The 22,769-nt window shown below is 43.8% G+C and overlaps 1 protein-coding gene across 1 annotated transcript; it reads right to left on the bottom strand.

Moving 5' to 3' along the window:
• Positions 1 to 1,505: 1,505 nt before the first annotated feature.
• Positions 1,506 to 6,161, bottom strand: LOC147108086 (C2 calcium-dependent domain-containing protein 4C-like). Its single transcript, XM_086004553.1, has 2 exons — positions 6,031 to 6,161; positions 1,506 to 5,442 (listed from the first exon to the last, which is right to left on the bottom strand). Exon 2 carries the CDS (start codon positions 5,408 to 5,410, stop codon positions 4,067 to 4,069), a length of 1,344 nt encoding a protein of 447 aa, XP_085860679.1. The 5' UTR covers positions 5,411 to 5,442; positions 6,031 to 6,161; the 3' UTR covers positions 1,506 to 4,066.
• Between the last annotated feature and the right edge of the window lie 16,608 nt (positions 6,162 to 22,769).

Below are 22,769 nucleotides of genomic sequence, written 5' to 3'. Positions count from 1 at the left end.
TCCGTATCATAGCTGATCGAAATACTGGGCCCTCAAGCTCCACCAGTCTTTCCTCATGAATCAGACCTCTAAATCTAGGGATCAATCCTGTGGTTTGCACAGCCTCCAATGCTTACGGGGAGGAAGCATTCCATTGTACTAGTACATATGGCAAATAAAATTGAATTAGAATTAAATATCTCCCAAGTGCCTTGATGACCAGAACTGGGCACAATACTCAAGGTGGGGTAGAGTATAATTGTTTGATCATGACTTCCCCTGACTTGTACTCTACAGTTTAGAAACATAGAAGATAGGAGCAGGAGTAGGCCATTCGGCCCCTCGAGCCCCCTCCGCCATTTAATGAGATCATGGCTGATCATCCAAATTCAGTACCCTGTCCCTGCTTTCTCCCCATATCTCTTGATTCACTTTAGCCTCAAGAAATATATCCAAATTCTTCTTGAATATATTTAATGAATTGGCCTCAGCTGCCCTGTGTGGCAGAGAATTCCACAGGTTCACCACTCTATGGGTGAAGAAATTCCTCATCTCAATCCTAATCGCAAAGCTATTTTCCTTGCGCCAAAAGCTATTAGAAACATAGAAGATAGGGGCAGGAGTAGGCCATTCGGCCCCTCAAGAATTCCACAGGTTCACCACTCTCTGGGTGAAGAAATTCCTCCTCATCTCAGTCCTAAATGGCTTACCCCTTATCCTTAGACTGTGACCCCTAGTTCTGGACTCCCCCACCATCGGGAACCTCCTTCCTGCATCTAGTCTGTCTAGTCCTGTTAGAATTTTATAAGTTTCAATGAGTTTTGGCCATGTAGTTCAACATTCTATTGGCTTTGTTGATTGCTGCTTTTTATTGGTTTGGATATGTTGAACATTGAGTCTTCTAAGACTCCTATTTCGTTTTCAACTTCTTCCTTAGCTGTTTTAACACTATTAGAGTATTTGTGTTACCCAGTTCTCCTTTGGAATACATGGCACTCCAAAATGTAATTAATCATGTGATGGGAAATTAGACATTTCAATTACGTACATGAAAAGATCCTACATAAATGCAAGCCTGTCTTCCCCTCATATATCCTGGAATCTGGATACTTTTGAAGATTATTTCATTAGTGTTTCAGTGCACAGCATAATTGTGATTTCGATTTGGGCTTTCTATACTTTTTCTTCCATTATAATTTGTTCCCAAGGCTTATGAACTTTATTTAAATCAGAACTGAATATGGATGCTGACCTGTGAACATGCAACGTAACAAGTGGTTTTGATTCTGTGCTCTGCATGCCTTATACAGTAAATGTAGCTGGAGTCAGAATACAGATATTCTCTAATAAGCCCTTCATTAAAAATCCAAACGATTACTATTTGCAAAATTAATATAATGAACTTATGGAAATTTGAGTTGAGGTCTCATCAATCTATATTCACCTACCCCCCCCACCCCACCAAGAAAATAAACCAATCTACCAATCCACAGTTAATCTGCAATTCATGATTTTAATACATTTCCCTTGTGTAAGTGTTTCAAGAAATAATCAGAACAAAAATGCCACTCATTCCACAGATGATTTTTAATTAGTGCATTCAATACATTGTGCCGACTTGATTTACCCACCAGATCTGTAAATTTAAATTACAATTACAAAGCCAGGACAGATTGAACAGGGCAAACCACTGGAGAACTGCTTCATGAAGCTTGATTGTCATTAACACAATCAGTAACACTATTACTGCCGTAAAAATGTAAATGGGGCAAAAAAAATTGGCAAAAAGAGGCAAATCACAAGCACTGTAAGATCTGTACAACATTACACATAAAATGTAAACATTCATTCTCATTTGATTAATAAATATTAAGAATCAAATAAATTAGGTTCATCTAATTTTCCCTCAAAGACTATGTACAATATGAGGGTTCTCGTATAAATTACTTGATACTTATAAAAAGATTTATTTCCATGACAGCGACTCAGTAATCGAGCTTGTGCTCTTGGTGAAGTCTGTATTAATTCAAGAAGTTATCAGACTCAAAATGTGACCAGCTGAAACTGACTGTAGTATTCCTGGCACCTTCCCTGATACGGGCAAGAGATCAGTTGGCCAGATTCAACTAAACAGCACTCCCAGACCATTGGAATTGCAGTTTAAGTATAGAATGCCTTTTAATAAACTTAACAGAAAATTGTTTGCTGCTATGAATTTAGGGACAGAAATTTATATTTAAAATGACACAGAAGCAATCCCGTGCTCTGTCGCACCAAGGTGGAGTTGTTGTTGGCCTTTCCTAGTTTTAGATTTTTATGCACTACAACACTGAGCAGGTCATTGGAATATTTAAGTGCGACTTTCAAATCGCAAAGCTATCCTTCTTGCCTAGGCATTGGGTCCCATTAGATTTTGGTAAGTTAATTTAACTACACCTCTCCTTTTATTAATTCAGCTAAAAAGAAATACAAATGAATGTAGATCCAATGTTTTGTTTCTGCCCCCCCAGAAATCACTTTCTAACGCTATTTATTTCCAACCATTTAGTTGTGCAATGCCAGGTCCACATCACTAGGGTTAAAATTAATGAAAATAAATTAATTTTGTGCCAGCATCTAAAAAGAAAATTACAAATTCTATTCCCTAACAGTAAGTCAGAAGCTAATAATGATGTATGGGGCTTCTTAGTGCTATCACAAGTGCAGATACAATCAGAGTCTTCGATGCAACTTTCTCCATTCAAGGGCAGTGATGGGGCATTATGCTGTATTTTTCACCAGACATGCTCACAATGGTATTTTTGTACCATTTGTACACAAACACTAATCTATCGCATACAAGTTACAAACTGACCTTTATGAAGTCAAACACAAGTGTGAAGATACTATAATCATCAGGCAATGTTATTTAGACAATACCATACTTCCATATTACAAAAATCTGGCAGAAATAAAAAAGAGTGATACTCATACAGCTCTCCCTTCAATGAGAGTGTCAAACCTGAACTTTGCTCATCCCTATTTTATGTGGCAGTGCATACTTTACCAAATTATTGTTCAGAAAAGATCTTGCGGAACATTTTGCTAATAAACTATTTTCATACAATATGTACTCAGAAACATGAATTATATATTCAAAATATCAGAGATATATTTTACACATAAACCAGAATGATACATGCCTCACAAATGATAATTAAGTATATTTCTAGTTAGCCATCAATGAACAGAAGATTCCACTTTACATTTACCTTTCACAATATGTACATTTCAGTCATAGAACTTTTACAACGGTTAATTACATTTCAGTCTTTCACCTTTTCCTTCCTCCCTTTCATATTTACTTGCTGTCTCCAACTGCTTAGCGTCTTGCCTTGGCTGGGGGCATGGGTGAGATCGTCTCAAGTCAGTTCCACAGACACCTCCAAAGCTTCCCTACAATCTGCACTTAAGAGATGAGCATTTACAGTGCAAGACTCCAGTTGAGACATCTGGCATTCAAACTCGTGACCCTCTGGTTATAAAGTCACAAAGTATGGCAGGACTCTCAGTCACAGGACGTGCTGAGCCACAGAATGTTTGTAGTATTCTCCGAACAAAAGAAACAAAGTCTTTGTCACTTTGATGCAGAATTGTTATGGTTGTCATCAGTGTGCTACATGGTGTGTGGAGCAGCACCCGTGCAGGGAACCCCCACCCCCTTTACTAGCAACGCAACTTCAGTTCTACCTTAGAAAAACCTCTTCTACCACTTAAGGCAATATGTCTTTTTGTCCATATTCAGATCAGCTCCTTCAAATGGCGACACTCATGTTGATAAATAGGTTAAAAAAAAACATGAATTTCCTCTGGGAGCCTACTGAAAGACCTCTTCACTTCAAAGTGAAAGCAGTCTATGTCATTCATTCCTGAATTGGATTACAACTCCATGTCTTTAGCTCTATAAATGCTCATCATTTTCAATTAGCCAGATGATTTTTCTCAAATTCATAGAAAATGAGCTAGAGACAAGAGAGATTACCTTTTATCAACTATCAACGGGAATCTGCCATATTGTCTCCAGATATGGGTAGCAAAGTAGCCAATATCAGAAGAAAGGTAGTAATAAGGACAATTTCAGTTCTTTCTCACCAAGTACAGCATCACGCTTGAGGCTGAAGGCTTTGTTTACCACTTTTAGCTTCAAAGATGCTTTCTTAAACTCATCAAGAGGGAGCCCATCGAAAAAAAAATCTTCATTGAAAATGGGGTTTCTGCTGTTCTTGATGATGGTGCTTCGCTGCTTCTGGATCTTTCCAGGAGTCAGGTACAAAATCACACAACAGTTGATGCTTTTGTTGTCCAATGTCTTGTCATAAAGATCTTCAGCGGTGATTATACGGATTCGAAGGCGGGCATTAGTGCAATCATATTCAGCAGATAGTCTAATAGCACCCCCTTTATTCAGGCGGATAGTGTGCTCTTTGAGTACTCGGTCTTGATAATGGAGCAAACTCAGAGGAAGAACCCCCTGCGGGGCAGGAGGACCACCTACAGGAGGAGTCGGGCACCTGATCCGTCTAGAGATATTTGGACTGGCATCTGTCGAGCTGCACTCATCCGTGGACAAGGAGCTGTTCCAGGTGAAGGGCTGCAGCGGTTTGCAATGTTTGGCCAGATTTTCATGGCTGAACATCTTGAGGAGGGACGCTCCCGAGACCGAACGGGAAAGAAGAGGCGAATTGAAAGGAGAGGATTCGACAGAGGAGGCGGTATCGCTGTCCCCGCCGCTTAAGTATCTACAGGTACTCGCCAGCGACAGACTGAACTCTGGCGGGTTGAGGTGTTGGGCTTCTCCATTGCTCTTGTAGCTGGATGGCCGTTTCCTTGGGGAATTAGGCGAGGTCACAGGACTCCCATGATCAACATGGAAAAGCGACTCCTTGCGCCTGGTGTGTGGGCTTTCCATCAAAGTGGAAAAACCATAGGAAGTCTGAGTCAATGGGATGTAAGGAAGAGACATGGCATTCTGTGACTGAGGGTCATAATTAGTATTGCAACCAGCTTCATTCATATCAACAGGATTGGTTTCATCTGCACTCTCGATCTGAATGATGTGGCGGTTGGCGACCTTCAGGAGGTTGCTGCTGTTGTCACAGGAGGTTTTGCACTTCAACCGGGGGCTGCCTTGGGGCTTCCTGGCCACGAGAATCTGCTCAGACGCTGAAGGTTTCAAGTTCGACTTCTTCTGCCGGTTCTCGGTGTTTTCGGCGGCCGGTCCCTCGGTCGCGCTGTTGGGAAACTTGGGAGGGATGAAAAAGTCGGGGATTTTATCCGGGGTCAGCACATTGCTGAACAGGGAAACCTTGGGCTGCTTGTCTCTGCCGCTGGAGTCGCCTGGGCGGCTCAAGTTGGTTTCCACCGAGCCGCGAATCTTATCGAAGAGCCACATTGTACCTTGGAGCAAAAGATGCTGGTCCAAATCTGGAAACGAGATATATTGTGAAACGACCGTACATTAAACTTTAAAGTAATAAAATTAGAGAGAAAATGTTGCAAATAAAAAAGAGAAATGTCATTTTAACACCACAATGTTATGGAAATATTGCTGTTTACGGACCTAAATGGCAATATATATATTAAAAAATGATTGTGGTTTTTTTTAAAAGAAAACGCCGCCAGATCTGAGACCTGTTGACAGTCGAATTCAAATTAACTTTTTCCAAAACAAAAGTCTCCATCGACTCACTTCCAACAAAGGACAAGTGTATAGAATGTAAAGAAACCAGCAAACTTCACAGCCCCCCACGTGTAAATAACCTCGCACCAACCCTGGAACAGTTCTGCTGCAAATATACCCACCTTCTTAAAAACAGAATTGCACTGAATATTGCGCCTTGTACACTTTGCACCCCTTGCTTTGTGCGGTCTCTTCCGCCCGCTTCAATCAGTAAATTAACTTTTCAAATATTTGAAGTTACCAAATCCAGGTGACCCGCCGATGCTCTGCTGCAAGGGGGGGAAAAAAACATATTTTGCAAATAAGAATGCGCTATTTTTTTAAGCACTTACATGTTGGTCGTGTGTTGCTGTTTTTTTTTGTTTTTTGTGAGGTCGCTCTGCTCCAGTGCGATTACTGTACTCCCTGGACGTCAACAGCTATGGTACTGACTCGCTTTTCTCTCTCTCTCTCTCTTTGCATCTTTTTTAATCCGCCCGAACTGTCACTCAGGAATAATCGGCCGCGGCAGCCAATAGGTGAGAGGCGCCGCTTTGAGAATCAGGTTAACCTGATGGTGTAGGTAACCAGAAAGTGCACACACACACCACACCACACACACTGCGCCTGTTGCACAGCCCCTGTGCTGTGGCGCCCTCGCCATCAGAATGCAGTGTTTTCCCCCTCTTGCAATTTCCTTTTCCAATTTATGCACCGGGGCATTATGAAATGATGGGCACTCACTCGCTCGTCTCACCTCCCCACCAATATTTCCTTTCCCCCTTATAAAAAAGAAAATAAAGACTTGCATTTATATAGCGCCTTTCGCAACCACGGGACAGTCTCAAAGCGCTTTACAGTCAATGAAGTACCTTTGAAGTGGAGTCACTGTCATAATGTGTCTCCAGTTCTGAATGGCAGCACTAAACTAGCGCGGAGGGGGAACTCGCTACCCCAAGGACCAGTTGAGGTGAATAGTACAAGGTGCCTTTAAGAGGATAGCAAAATACTGCAGATGTTGGAAATCCGAAATAACAACAGAAAATGCTGGAAAAACTCAGCAGGTCAGGCAACATCCGTGGAGAGAAATTTGAGTCGACGTTTCGGGTCGAACCCTTCTTCAAAACTGGAAAGAAAAGAAATTGGATCGAAGGCAGGGCTGCGATCGGGCAAAAGAAGTGAAAGAAACAAAAGAGCTAGACGAGATGGTAATAGGCTGAGATTAGGTGTAAAGTGTACTGGCAGGGCAAGAGATAGCTGCCAGGTGTGAGAGAGAAACTAAAGGAAAGGGGGGGGGGAAAAGGAGTGGAAAAATTACAAGAAAAAATGTGTAATAGGGGCCGAGGTTATGATCTGAAATTGTTGAACTCGATATTGAGTCCGGAAGGCTGCAGAGTGCCTAATCGGAAGATGAGGTGCTGTTCCTCGAGCTTACGCTGAGCTTCTGTGAAACAATACAAGAGGCCAAGGACGGTGAGGTCCGAGTGGGAATGGAGCGGTGAATTAAAATGACAGGCGACCGGAAGCTCGGAGTCACCCTTACAGAGTAAGAGGAAGCTGGATAAACACACTGAGGGAGAAAGGAACAGAAGAATATGCTGATAGGGCAAGATGAAGTAAGGTGGGAGGAGGCTCGTGTGAAGCATAAACACCAGCACAGAGTAGTTGGGCCGAATGGCCCCTCTCTCTCACATGGCAGCTGTCGATCATTCTGCCATCGCTATTTACACCTCATCTAGACTCATCTTTTGTTTTTTAACTTGTCCCATTACCATCTCCTTTTGCCTCGCACCATCATCCCTTTAGTCTCTTAATCTCTCCTGCCTTCCATCCTATCACAGACCTTCCCTTTTGTTCTTTCCTCCCCTCCCCCCTCTCCCTGCCCCCGCACTTGCTTAAAAACCTGTTCCATCTCCAACTTTTTCCAGTTCTGACGAAGGGTCATCGACCTGAAACGTTAACTCTGTTTCTCTCTTCACAGATGCTGCCTGACCTGCTGAGTATTTCCAGCATTTTCTGTTTTTATTTCAGATTTCCAGCCTCCGCAGTATTTTGCTTTTGTAGTAAGCCTGTTTCTTTGCTGTGCATTCTATGTACTGGAGTGGACAGTCACGCGCTGCAGCAATCCAGCTTTTGATTTGACTTGGTAAAAACCCAACGCGATTACTTTACTGGGTTCATAGCCTCTTTATACTTGGACTTTTTCATAGAAACAGAAACAGAGAAGATAGGAGCAGGAGTAGGCCATTCAGCCCCTCGAGCCTGCTCCGCCATTTAATGAGATCATGGCTGATCATCCAAACTCAGTACCCTGTCCCTGCCTTCTCCCCATATCCCTTGATCCCTTTAGCCTTGAGAAATATATCTAACTCCTTCTTGAATATATTTAATGAATTGGCCTCAACTGCCTTCTGTGGTAGAGAATTTCCCCTTTTATAAGCCTCCTTGTGGAGAATCAATTCCATAAACTGATAGTGTGAAGTAATTTTATTCATAAAACATTCTCAATATGTTAAATAGTATGGGGAGTGAGCAGGAGAGTGTGATTAGATTAGGTGGCTCAGGTAGAGAAAACACTCAGCAGACTCGAGATGGATCAAATGGCCAGAGGCAGCGATTGCCCTGTGAGGGTCTGTGCAAAGGTTTGGTTTTACTGGACAACGATACTGAATACTACCCACTTAATCAGGTGTCATATCCACACATGTACAATTGTGAAAGGGCTTGTTTGCAATAGGTAATATAAAAATAGTTGACTAAAGTATCAGAGATCAGCTGTTAACCAATACGTAGGTATCCTTTCATTATAGCACTCTTAAAATAAAAAGTACTCAATTGGCTGTAAAGCACTTTGGGACATCCTGAGGCAGTTAAAAGGTACTGTATAAATGCAAGTTCTTGATTTTCTTTCACTGTATCCACTTGGGACCCCAGACTGGCTTGGTGCCCCTTGCAATTGTACAACTATTTCTGTGCTGTAATATTCTGTGATTCCATGTATCCAAAATTTGGCTGCCCGTGTCCTCGCTCGCACCAAGCCCCATTCGCCCATCTCCCCTGTGCTCGCTGACCTACATTGACTCCTGGTTAAGCAACGCCTCGATTTCAAAATTCTCATCCTTGTTTTCAAATCCCTCCAGGGTCTCGCCCCCTCCCTATCTCTGTAACCTCCTTCAGCCCCCCAACATAACATAAGAACATAACAAATAGGAGCAGGGGTAGGTCATTCGGCCCTTCGAGCCTTCTCCACCATTCAATGAGATCATGGCTGATCTTCTGCCTCAACTCCATTCACCGGCCCTATCGCCATATCCCTTGATGCCCTTACTAGTCAGAAATCTATTGACTTATGTTTTGAATATACCCAATGACTGAGCCTCCACAGCCCTCTGGGGTAGAGAATTCCAAAGATTCATCACTCTCTGTGTGAAGAAATTTCTTCTCATCTCAGTCCTGAATGGCCTACCCTTTATCCTGAGGCTGTGGCCCCTGGTTCTAGACTCCCCAGCCAAGGGAAACATTCTCCCAGCATCCACCCTATCAAGCCCTGTAATAATTTTGTATGCTTCAATGAGATCACCTCTCATTCTTCTGAATTCAAGAGCATACAGGCCTAGTTTACTCAATCTCTTCTCATACGATAGTCTCGCCATCCCAGGAATCAATCTCGTGAACCTTCGTTGCACTCCCTCTATGGCAAGTATATCCTTCCTTAGGTAAGGAGACCAAAATTGTACACAGTACTCCAGGTGTGATCTCACCAAGGCCCTATATAATTGGAGTAAGACAACCACCCCCCCCCCCGCCGCCCCCCCCCCTCCCCCCGAGATCTCTGCATTTCTCTAATTCTGGCCTCTTGAGCATCCCTGGTTATAATCGCTCCACCACCATTAGCGGCCGTGCCTTCAGCTGCCTAGGTCTTCCGCTCTGGAATTCCCTCCCTAAACCTCTCCGCCTCGCTCTCCTTTAAGACACTCCTTAAAACCTACCTCTTCGACCAAGCTTTTGGTCGCCTGCCCTAAGATCTCCTTATGTGTCTCGGTGTCAAATTTGGTTTGTTTTTTGATAACGCTCCTGTGAAGTGTCTTGGGACGTTTTATTACATTAAAGGCACTTTATAAATATAAGTTGTTGTTGTGTCCGCCCTCTTCCAAGCAATGCTCTTACATGGAGGATTTTATAAGAATATAAGAACATAAGAAGTAGGAGCAGAAGTAGGCCATTTGGCCCCTCGAGCCTGTCCACCATTCAATAAGGTCATGGCTGAAATTCTACCTCAACTCCACCTTCCCGTCCTATCCCCATATCCCTCGATTTTATGTTAAACTCATTAATTTCACCTAATTTGAACGCCCATCTGTAACGATTTTAAACATAGGATTTAAATAGCCACTGGTTCATGTGCTCAGTCTCATATACATTAAGAAAAACAGATTAATCATGGCCGCGGGTGCTCTCCTTGCCACAGCAAGCTAATCCCTGTTTGGCATGAAAATAAAACAAAAAAGGTGACTCAACCGTGGCTAACAAGGGAAATTAGGGATAGCATAAGATTCAAGGAGAGGACATATAAATTGGCCAGAAAAAGCAGCAAAACTGAGGATTGGGAGCAGTTTAGGATTCAGCAAAGGAGAGCAAAGGGATTAATTAAGTGGGGGAAAATAGAATGAGAGTAAGCTTGCAGGGAACATAAAAACTGACTGTAAAAGCTTCTATAGATATTTGAAGAGAAAAAGATTGGTGAAGTCAAGCGTAGGTCCCTTGTAGTCAGAATCAGGGGAATTTATAATGGGGAACAAAGAAATGGCTGACCAATTAAATACATACTTTGGTTCTGTCTTCACAAAGGAGGACACAAATAACCTCCCAGAGATTTCGGGGAACATAGGATCTAATGAGAGGGAGGAACTGAATGAAATCAGTATTTGTAGGGAAATGGTGTTAGGGAAATTGACGGGATTGAAGGCCAATAAATCCCCAGGGCCTGATAATCTACATCCTAGGGTACTTAAGGAAGTGGCCCTAGGAAGAGTAGATGCATTGCTGGTCCATCTTCCAAAATTCTATAGACTCTGGAATAGTTCCCATGGATTGGAGGGTAGCTAATGTAACCCCACTATTTAAAAAAGGTGGTAGAGAGAAAACGGTAGTGGGGAAAATGCTAGAGTCCATTATAAAAGATGTAATAGCAGAACACTTGGAAAACAGTGACAGGATCGGTCAAAGTCAACATGGATTTACAAAAGGTAAATCATGCTTGACTAATCTATTAGAATATTTTGAGGATGTAACTGGTAGAATAGATAAGGGAGAACCAGTAGATGTGGTGTATTTGGACTTTCAGAAGGCTTTCGATAAGGTCCCGCATAAGAGATTGGCGTGCAAAGTTAAAGCACATGGGATTGGGGGTAAGGTACTGACTTGGATTGAGAACTGGTTGGCAGACAGGAAGCAAAGAGTTGGAATAAACGGGTCTTTTTCTGAGTGGCAGGCAGTGACTAGTAGGGTACCGCAGGGATCGGTGCTAGGACCCCAGCTATTCACAATATATATTAATGATCTAGACAAGGGAACTAGATGTAATATCTCCAAGTTTGCATACAACACAAAGCTGGGTGGGCATGTGTGCTGTGAGGAGGATGCAGAGAAACTCTAATATGATTTGGACAGGTTGGGTGATTGGGCAGATGCATGGCAGATGCAGTATAATGTGGATAAATGCGAGGTTATCCACTTTGGTGGCAAAAACAGGAAGGCAGATTATTATCTGAGTGGCAATGGATTGGGAAAAGGGGAAGTGCAACGAGACCTGGGTGTCCTTGTGCACCAGTCGCTGAAGGTAAGCATGCAGGTGCAGCAGGCGGTTAAGAAGGCAAATGGTATGTTGGCCTTCATAGCGAAGGGTTCGAGTACAGGAACAAGGATGTCGTGCTGCAGTTGTACAGGGTCTTGGTGAGACCACACCTTGAGTATTGTGTGCAGTTTTGGTCGCCTTATCTGAGGAAGGATGTTCTTGCCATGGAGGGAATGCAGTGAAGATTCACCAGACTGATACCTGGGATGGCAGGAATGACGTATGAAGAGAGATTGAGTCGACTAGGCTTATATTCGCTAGAGTTTAGAAGAATGAGGGGATCTCATTGAAACTTATAAAATTCTAACAGGACTAGACAGACTAGATGCAGGAAGGATGTTCCCGATGGCGGGGGAGTCCAGAACCAGGGGTCACAGTCTAAGGATAAGGGGTAAGCCATTTAGGACTGAGATGAGGAGGAATTTCTTCACCCAGAGAGAGGTGAACCTGTGGAATTCTCTACCACAGAAGGCAGTTGAGGCCAACTTATTAAATATATTCACGAGGGAGTTAGATATATTTCTTAAGGCTAAAGGGATCAAGGGATATGGGGAGAAAGCAGGGAAAGGGTACTGAATTTGGAGGATCAGCCATGATCCCATTAAATGACGGAACAGACTCGAGGGGCCGAATGGCCTACTCCTGCTCTTATCTTCTATGTTTCTATGTTCCTAATAGCTTTTGGCGCAAGGAAAATAGCTTTGCGATTAGTAAGGAAAATACAAGGAACAGTGAAACAGAAGTAATGCATGGTTATATCAGAGATAGCTAATTTCTAATGGTTGGATGTTATACCTTTCATTCCGGATCACCTGTGCTAGCTCCTGACTTGTGATGTTGCAGGCAAATCTTCTGACTGTATCCCATCAGACAATGCAATGGTACCTATACATGCTCTATTTCTCTTACAAGATGTGGAGAGAGTAGAGAGACAGGGATTGTTCTCCTTAGAGCAGAGAAGGTTAAGGGGTCTGTCAATCAATTGTGACTTGCCTCTCCTGGAGCAAGCCAATCATCTGATTGGTTAATGTGTGTAGAGCTGGCCATGGAAGAACCACAAACCCATAGAAGTTTACAGCACTGAAGGAGGCCATTCAGCCCATCATGCTTGTGCGGCCTCTTTACCAGTGCAATCTAAAACACCTTATCAATGACGCCCATATTCGGAAATGAACAAAATAAAATCTTGACGTTCTTCTTTTAGTGAGAAGTGCTAATCCACAGAAAGGTTCTCCTGAAACGTGCCAATAACGTGAATGGTTAGGGTGATCTAGGGTCAAAGGTCACATATCTGACTTCACCACCTTGATCAACTGGTCTCCTTTCTTTAGGTGTGGTTTGCAGCTTGCATTTAATGAGATTCATTAGAAGCTGCAAGCTCAGCTGAAGGGGAAGTGCACTCATGTAGAGCGGAGCAATTATGGGACTCGTCTTTCCGGTTTTTCATCCTCTTCTTTGTAAAAAATCTTGTCGGCTATACAGTGCTTCAGCTAGAAGTTCAAATAGGAAATTGCAGAGAAGATAACTGATCTTGAGCATCCTATTTTGTGCAGGCTGATGATGTGGTGACATCAAGCAAGGACCAACCCTTCTAGAGCTGCTACAAGCACTCCCCAAATGGAGTGCACCACTAATAAAATGACAAACGATATGTCCAAACCAAAGGCGGGGCGCCCTTGAATTGCGGCCTGCAAGTGAGGCCAATATCCAATACATTTTAAACAACTATCTGTCAGTTTTAAGGAATTCCATCAACAATAACTTGTATTTATATAGCGCCTTTAACTTAGTAAAACATCCCAAGGCACTTCACAGGAGCGTGATCAAACAAAATTTGACACTAAGCCACATAAGGAGACATCAGAACATAAAAAGTAAGAGCAGGAGTAGGCCCCTCGAGCCTGCTGGACAGGTGACCAAAAGCTTGGTCAAAGAGGTAGGTTTTAAGGAGCGTCTTAAAGGAGGAGAGAGAGGTAGAGAGGCAGGGAGGCTTAGGGAGTGATTTCCATAGCCTAAGGCCTAGGCAGCTGAAGGCACGGCTGTCAATGGTGGAGCGATTAAAATCGGGGATGCACAAGAGGCCAGAATTGGAGGAGTGCAGATATCTCGGAGGTTTATAGGGCTGGAGGAGATTACAGAGATAGGGAGGGGCGAGGTCATGGAGGGACTTGAAAACAAGGAAGAGAATTTTAAAATCGCGGTATTGCTGGGCCAGGAGCCAATGTAGATCAGCGAGCACAGGGGTGATGGGTGAACGGGACTTGGTGCGAGTTAGGATACAGGCAGCAGAGATTTGGATGAATTCAAGTTTATGGAGGGTGGAAGATGGGAGGCCAGCTTCCAGCTGGCCCACAAAAAAACAAAAATTGTAATATTAAAACTACACACAACTCAGAACAAGAACATGAGATATCACTGGTGACTCGTCCTAAGTTGGTTTGCTTCACCCAGCCACGTAGACTTAAATCAGTTACAGGAAACTTTCGATTAACCGGCCCCTAAATAACCGGAACGCTCTATCCACCGGCAAAATTCAGGAGTCGGTTCAGGTAACTTTTATTACTTTTATTACTTTTTTTACTCCATTTGTTGCTGTGCAAGGGTGTAGCTGAAGCTGTTGCTAAGCTACAGAGACGCTTGCAACTTGTGCCGATTGTTTTGAAGCTGTTGACAGGGTTTGTTGCTTTATACGGAGCTCTGAGCTCCGTATCTTTTACTATAGCGTTCGGTTATCCGGAATTGTTGATGAACCGGCACCACGTCGGTCCCGTCCGTGCCGGATACCAGAAAGTTTCCTGTAATTGGTTCATTTATCCTTCAACCAACATCATTAAAAACAGATTATCTGGTTCTGGTCATTATCACATTGTTGTGTGACTTTGCTGTGCGCAAATTGGCTGTTGCGTTTCCCACATTACAACAGTGATTACACTTCAAAAATTATCTCATTGGCTGTAAAGCGCTTTGGGAAGTCCTGAGGTGATGAAAAGTGTTATATAAATACAAGTCTTTCTATTTCTTTAAGAAAAATCCCCAGGGCTGGTATGTTAGTAGCGGAGGCATCGCAGATACATAACATATTGAAAAAGATGGCTAAGATTGTCTATGAGGTATCCTCCCAGTGAGAGTCCTTTCTAGGTTGACTTTACCAATTTAGGGAATACATTTTTCAATTGCCTGATCAGGCACTGTGCTAATATTTTTAGGTCTGCATTAAGCAGAGTTAATGGGTTTGTAATTAGATAGGGAAATGGAGATTTGTCTTACAATGCACTAATGAAGTAAAAAGACCAGCACTGCCTGATTTTTCATGCACTAATGAGTTCCCAGGTTGTTTATGAACTGCGTAAAGTTAAGAGCGTCCCCAATTACCCCACTGCCAGCAGAGCAATAATCTCAATCCTCATTAGTGATTCGGAGGCAGCCTGGCCCATCACCACCACCACCGACAGTTTACAGATATATAAGAGGTGGTTTTCTGATTCGGCACTTACGATGCAGAGCCTCACCTGCCGGGATATTCTGTATTTCAATATCCAGGTCATTTATATATATATATATATCAAAAAAGGCAGCGGTCCTTGCGGAACACCACTGTCTATCATCCTCCAGTCTGAAAAACAGCCATTTACAACAGCTCGCTGTTTTCTGTCCTTAAGCCAATTCCTTATCCAAGCTGCCACTGACCCAGCTATTCCATGAGCCTCAATTTTGTTAACCAGCCTTCTATGTGGTACTTTGTTAAACGCCTTCCAAAAATCCATGTAGACAACATCCATTGCATTCCCTTCATCGATCCTCCCTGTTACTTCGTCAAAAAATTCAATTAGATTAGTCAAACACGATCTGCCTTTTACAAATCCGTGTTGGCTCTCCTTAATTAGCTTAAACCTCTCCAAGTGGCCGTCAATTTTTTTCCTTGATTATTGTTTCTAAAACTTTACCCACCACTGATGTTAAACTAACCGGCCTGTAGTTACTAGGATTATCCTTACACCCTTTCTTGAACAATGCTGTCACATTTGCCACTTTCCAATCCTCAGGCACCTCCCCCGCATCGAGGGAAGATTGGAAAATTATGACAATTGCTTCTGCTTTGGAACATACAAGATTCTGAAGGGGATAGACAGGGTAGATGCTGAGAGGTTGCTTCCCCTGGCTGGAGAGTCTAGAACTAGGGGGTGTAGTCTCAGGATAAGGGGTCGGCCATTTAAGACTGAGATGAGGAGGAATTTCTTCACTCAGAGGGTTGTGAATCTTTGGCATTCTCTGCCCCAGTGGGCTGTGAATGCTGAGTCTTCAAGGCTGAGATAGATAGATTTTTGGACTCTAGGGGAATCGAGGGATATGGAGATAGGTGGGAAAGTGGAGTTGAGGTCAATGATCAGCTATGATCTTACTGAATAGTGGAGCATGCTCGAGGGGCCATATGGCCTAGTCCTGCTCTTATTTTTTATGTTCTTATGAATACTGACCAGGAAACCATTCTAATCATCTCACACACCGTATTAGATTGTATCCATTAATGACATTTTTTTGGGGAGACTTTTTTTGCCATCATTCTGGAGTCTGGAGCATGAAACTGATCTAATAGTGAATGCGTCTGCTAACAGCACTGGCTGTCCTACAGCCATGTATGTAGAACAGATTCAGTCACTTCCACGGTCAGTTCACAGAGAAAAATGCTGCCAATAAAATTGTTGAATGTCACCATTTTGCAAACTAACATTAATCATTGGTCGTAAGGGTGACCCCGAGCTTCCAGTCACCTGTCACTTTAATTCTCCGCTCCACTCCCACTCTGACCTCTCTGTCCTCGGCCTCTTACACTGTTCTAATGAAGCTCAACGTAAGCTCAAGGAACAGCACCTCATCGTTCGATTAGGCACTTTAGTTCTGGATTCAACATTGAGTTCAACAATTTCAGACTATAACCCCTGCCCCCATTTTTCAGGCGGCTGTTGATGATTCTGCCATTAGCGTCCCGGAAAAATTAGCGTCCCCGCGCCGGAAATTGAGTGGTTGCGCCCCAAGAGGGAAGAGTCAATATTGCGGCGTTATGTGCTGCAGCGCCACATGCTGCGGCACGTCGCGCCGCGGTATTGCAGGCCTTCCTCCCCTTCTTAAGGGGGAGAGGCCTTGTGCAGAGCGACCTGGGGCCCAGCTGGGCCCCCGGGGATCGGGAGTGCAGGCAAAAGAGCCCGGCACTCAAGAGAAGTGCCGGGCTCTTGGAGCGCAGCCAGCACTCCGCAGGGTGGAGTGTTTCAGGAGGTCTGGGACGGGAGCGCAGGCAGGTGCTGGCAGGTGGCCAGCAACAAAAATGGCCACCCCGCACCTCGCCTTTAAATTGCGCCTCCCCGGCCGCAGGTACGCCCCCCTGACCCCGTCGGACATAGCGTCCGGCGGTAAGTCAGGGGGCGCTCCCGAAGATCGTGGCCGGGGCGTGAGTGAGGCACTGCGCACACCGATGATGTCATCGCCAGCGGCGCAGCACCGCAGGGTGCTACCGGTTAGCGCCACCACTAACCTCCCGCTGAATTTTGCGGGAGGCATGGGCAGTGCCGCGCCCGGGCGCTAGTTGGTTTGTGTCCCATTAGCGCCCTCTTAAGGTGCTAATGGGAGGCGCAACCAACTGAATTTTCCCCCCTTAATCTTTCCTGCCTCCAACCCTAGCACAGACTATTCCTTCAATTCCTTCCTCCCCTCCGCCTTTCCCTGCCTCTGTACCTGCTTAAAACCTGTTACATCTCTAACCTTTTCCAGTTCTGATGGAAGGTCACAGACCTGAAACGTTAACTCTGTCTCTCTCTCCACGGATGCTGCCTGGCCTGCTGAGCGCTTCCAGCATTTTCTGTTGTTATTAATCATTGGTTATTGCTTTAATAACTTAGGCAAAATAAACCAAGGATGGCACGGGATCTTGCTCCTGATTTATTAGCTGCGTATGTGGCACATTCAACCAGGCAAATTTATTGTTTCTAAAGAAAAAGAATGTGCTATGAACACTGAAACCTGGAAAGTATCAGTGACATTTAAAGTGCGCAAAGCAACGGGGGAAGACCGCAATTTTGCTGTACCATTCGACTTAAGGGTGGGGTGTAGTTGTTCGATGCAAGAAACAGCCTTTGGCAAGTAGGTGAATAATTATGTGTCTAGTCACATGACATTGTCTCACTGGAGGTCAGCACTTCGAACACTGAGTTGCTGTTTCTCTCTATGCACACTTGCACATGAATGCGTGCGTGGTTTAGCTATTTTATTTTCAGATATGTCCAAGAAACAAAAATCACAAATAGTGCACTTAAAATCTGCAACAAAAGACAACTAATTGTGCACGTCTTGTACATTTCATGCGTGTCAGTATACAACATAGAGAGCAAAAAATTCCACCTCTGTGCTCCCAGCACAGACTGAGAGTACACGGGGTATTACAGGAATCCCGCCGCAGCCACAGTTTTGCCATACGCGGATTTCAAGTATACACGGTTTCCTCTCTGTGACAACTTTTGCCAACCGCGGCAGTGAATTTTTCGTGTACGCAGTTTTAAATTTAGGATTAAGGTAAATAACATGATTTTATTGTTTTTATGTTCTTTTTTATTGTGTTATTTGAACATTTATACTGTATTTGCCAACCGCGGTTTTACTAACCATGGGGGTTTTCAGGGACGTATCCCCTGCGGTTGGGGAGGGATTACTGTAATTCAACTTCACTAGGAGCGCAAAATAGGCGGTAGAGGATCGGGCCGCTCTTTATACACCCGCCTAACGTCAATAGAAAGGAAAATCAGACCAGCTGTATAATTTTATGCCCACGCCACAGTTAAATTTTATCCCCCCAACCCTATCCCTATTGACCTCTTACAGCCCATGGTTTTTCATCCAGAAAGTAGGGCTGACACTGGCCTTTCACTTACCAAACCCGGGTTCCAATCCAGTCCAGACAGAGGGGATGGAAGTTCGATGCAAGGGTCCTAGGTGAAGAGAGTTTGGGCCATGTCAATCGAGAGGGCTTAGGCCTATAATTCTAAAACTGTTCCTAATTTGGGCACTAACTGGCAATGTCGCTCGCAGGAGGATTCATGCAAGAATTGGAAAAATTGTTATCCAGGGACCAATGTTCTCTTTAAGCTGCGCGGCCACGCAGCTATCCGGACCTTCTGCGCAGCCAGCTCGCTGGCTTTTCAATGAGAAAAACTGTGTATTTTGAATGGGCCGCGCACCCAGAAAAAAATTAACGGAAACATTGCCAGGGACCCCTTCATGGGAAACATGGATGTTATATAAGGGCAGAATTGGACAAAGTGCTGATGCCCTCTACCAGCTATGCTGACACTGCCTGAACTCGCACAAGAGCAATGAATGAACTCTTCTGGGGAGGTACTGGAGGGCTGTACCCCAGTGAGAGTAGAAGGAGACACTTCTTTCACACGGTGGGTTATTTCAACCTGGAATGCTTTACCAGAAATGACCAAGACGCCGAGTTTATAGCCTCATTTAAAATGGAATTGGATAAGTATTGAAATAGGAGAGTATATAAGGATATTAGAAAAAAGTCAGGTTCAGAATAGACTGCTCCATTTGAAGAGCTTGCTGTAAAAGAAAGACTTGCATTTATATAGCGCCTTTCCCAACCACCAGATGTCTCAAATCATTTTACAGCCAATGAAGTACTACTTGAAGTGTAGTCACTGTTGTAATGTGGGAAACGTGGCAGCCAATTTGTGCACAGCAAGCTCCCACAGACAGCAATGTGATAATGACCAGATAATCTGTTTTTGTTATGTAGGTTGAGGGATAAATATTGGCCAGGACACCGGGGAAAACTCCCCTGATCTTCTTCGAAATAGTGCCATGGGGTCTTTTACATCCACCTGAGAGAGCAGACGGGGCCTCGGTTTAACATCTCATCTAAAAGATGGCACCTCTGACAGTGCAGCACTCCCTCAGCACTGCACTGGGAATGTCAGCCTAGATTTATGTGCTCAAGTCCCTGGAGTGAGACTTGAACCCCCAACCTTCTGACTCAGAGGTGAATGTGCTACCCACTGAGCCACAGCTGACACTAGCTCGATGGGCTGAATGGTCTCCTGCAACGCAAACATTTATAAAGTAGGAAGAGGGGGGAAAATTGGTACCAAAAATAATTAGAAGGGAAAAAAAAAATCACCCATTTAATTGAAAAGAAACCATTACATTTACGAAGAGGCCAAATTCATGCACTTTTACTTCAGCCCATTACAGCCCATTTATCAAACTCTCTGAGCTCCACTGCTTTGATCAGATGATTTTTTAGCCAGGTACAACCCTCTACCTTCAATCTACTCGGAAGAATCCTGCAGCTCAGCGGTACAGCAACAGGTCTTTTTCAAGTGCCGGAGAATGATAACATTAACGTGGAAATTGTGCATTGGGCCTGTACACGTTGGAAAAGGTCAACACTGTTAATACAAGCAGAATAATTAATTCTATTTTAGTCTTTCATTTTATATCGGATTCTATCTGCTCAATCAATATTAATGCCACAAGTGTTACTGGCAGCGAGGAATGAGTATTGCACGGTAATGTGCTATATAGTCTGCCACACGGAGCATCTGTGGAATGAACAAAACATAGGTTTTTCTTCTGAATGATTTTCTCGCCCACCCTGGAGATGTTCACTCGCACGTGGATACAGTTCCGCAGCTGATTGCCCAATTCCAACAGGAGAGACTGGTGATTGACCACAGATCAGTAACTGGGTTTTCCCTTCCCCTATCTGGCCTATGGACGCTGAGGCCAATTACATAGGATTACATAGGGTATACGGCACAGAAACAGGCCATTCGACCCAACCAGTCCATGCCAGCGTTTATGCTCCACTCGAGCCTCCTCCCGTCTTTCCTCATCTAAATCTATCAGCATAACCCTCTATTTCCCTTCTCCCTGATATGCTTGTCTAGCCTCCCCTTAAATGCATCGATACTATTCGCTTTAATCACTCCCTGTGGTAGCGAGTTCCACATTCTCACCACTCTTTGGGTAAAGAAGTTTCTTCTGAATTCCCTATTGGATTTCTTGGGGACTATCTTATATTGATGGCCTCTAGTTATGCTTTTCCCCACAAGTAGAAACATTCTCTCTGCAACGAAGGTTCACTAGATTGATTCCTGGGATGAGAGAGCTGTCCTATGATGAGAGATTGTGTAGAATGGGCCGATACTCTCTGGAGTTTAGAAGAATGAGAGGTGATCTCATTGAAACATAAGATTCTGAGGGGGTTTGACAGGGTAGATGCTGAGAGGTTGTTTCCCCCTGGCTGGAGTGTCTAGAACTAGGGGGCATAGTCTCAGGATAAGGGGTCGGCCATTTAAGACTGAGATGAGGAGGAATTTCTTCATTCAGAGGGTTGTGAATCTTTGGAATTCTTTGCCCCAGAGGGCTGTGAATGCTGAGTCTTTGAGTATATTCAAGGCTGAGATCGATCAATTTTTGGATTCTAGGGGAATCAAGGGATATGGAAATCAGGCGGGAAAGTGGAGCTGAGGTCGATGATCAGCCATGATCTTATTGAATGGTGGAGCAGGCTCGAGGGGCCGTATGGCCTACTCCTGCTCCTAATTCTTATGTTCTTATGTATCCACTCTATCAAAATTTTTGATTATTTTAAAGACCTCTATTGGATCACCCCTCAGCCTTCTTTCTTCAAGAGAAAAGAGACCCAGCCTGTTCATCCTTTCCTCATATGTATACCCTCGCATTTCTGGTATCATCCTTGTAAATCTTCTCTGCATCCTCTTCAGTGCCTCTATATCCTTTATATAATATGGCGACCAGAACTGTACGCAGTACTCTAAGTGTGGTCTAACCAAGGTTCGACACAGGTTTAGCATAACTTCCCTACTTTTCAATTCTATCCCTCTAGAAATAAACCCTAGTGCTTGGTTTGCTTTTTTATGGCCTTGTTAACCTGTGTCACAACTTTTAGTGATTTGTGTATTTGTACTCCGAGATCCCTTTGTTCCTCTTCCCCACCTAGACTCGCACCCTCCAAGTGATAAGTGACCTCCCTATTCTTCCTACCAAAATGTAATAACTCACATTTATCTGTGTTGAACTTCATTTGCCAATTATATGCCCATTCTGCAAGTTTATTAATGTCTTCCTGTAATTTGTTGCAGTCCTCCTCATTATTGGCTATCCCCCAAATTTGATGTCATCCGCAAATTTAGAAACTGTGTTTTTGATTCCAAAGTTTAAATTGTTAATGTAAATTGTGAACAACAGTGGTCCCGGCACTGATCCTTGTGGAACACCACTACCCACCTTCTGCCACTGTGAATAGCTTCCCTTTACTCCTACTCTCTGCTTTCTGTCCTGAAGCCAGCCAGCAATCCATTCTGCTACCTGTCCCTTGCAGCAATTATTCTATCATCCTGCTTCAGCACAGAGCAGGAATCAAGCCATGGATCTTCCTGGTCAGTGTACTGTACTTCAATATAACCACAATCTGATGCGTTTAGCCACTAAACCATTTGTGAGGAAGCATAAACATATCTTTTATATTCAAGACATAGAAAGGTAAACATCTGTCTCGGGCGGTAGCACCAAGCGTGCGGTATCGCATGGACCACATGTTATTCAGTTCCACTGACTTCAATAGAACTGAGTATCAAGCAGGGCATATAATTGGGGGGGGGGCGATGTGATATGCCCGTTTAGTGCTTCCGCCCCGAGACAAATTTCAACCCAGAGAGTTAGTCCACAGTAATACTGTATGTTAGAGTTTCTAGGACCCACAATGGATGGAGATCACAGGCTGTGCTTTGCGCGGTTTCCTGCCTCATTCTCCCTGGGAGCACCACTCTGCAGAATCGCCGCTTCTATGTCCAGATAAATTGTATCAGGGAACGATTTTGGACTCCGAACCTATTTAAAATACAGAACATTCCTCCGATATCTAACTTGTGTTATAAAGTCCCTTTCATTACTGTACCTACACATTTCAAAGTGATAATTTTCTACTTACCTTACCAGGTTGGGATGACTGGGGCAGGAGAATTGCAGCATATTTGGTGTGTGTGTGTGTTTGATTTTCTGTAATCGTGGAATGCTTTCTTTGAACTAAATAGCTGCCACCTGCTGGAAATCGTAGGCATGCCAACAACACCTTCAATTTGACTGTTTCAATCTTTGAAGAACTATGCTGGCAATGTAAATTCAGCTCAAAAAGGGATAGCCTAAGATCTTTTTGGTGAA

Source organism: Somniosus microcephalus, chromosome 13, assembly GCF_052327205.1.
Source record: "Somniosus microcephalus isolate GS21.2 chromosome 13, FLI_Smic_1.0, whole genome shotgun sequence".
Lineage (NCBI taxonomy): Eukaryota > Metazoa > Chordata > Chondrichthyes > Squaliformes > Somniosidae > Somniosus > Somniosus microcephalus.
This window is presented reverse-complemented; position numbering and strand designations above follow the sequence as displayed.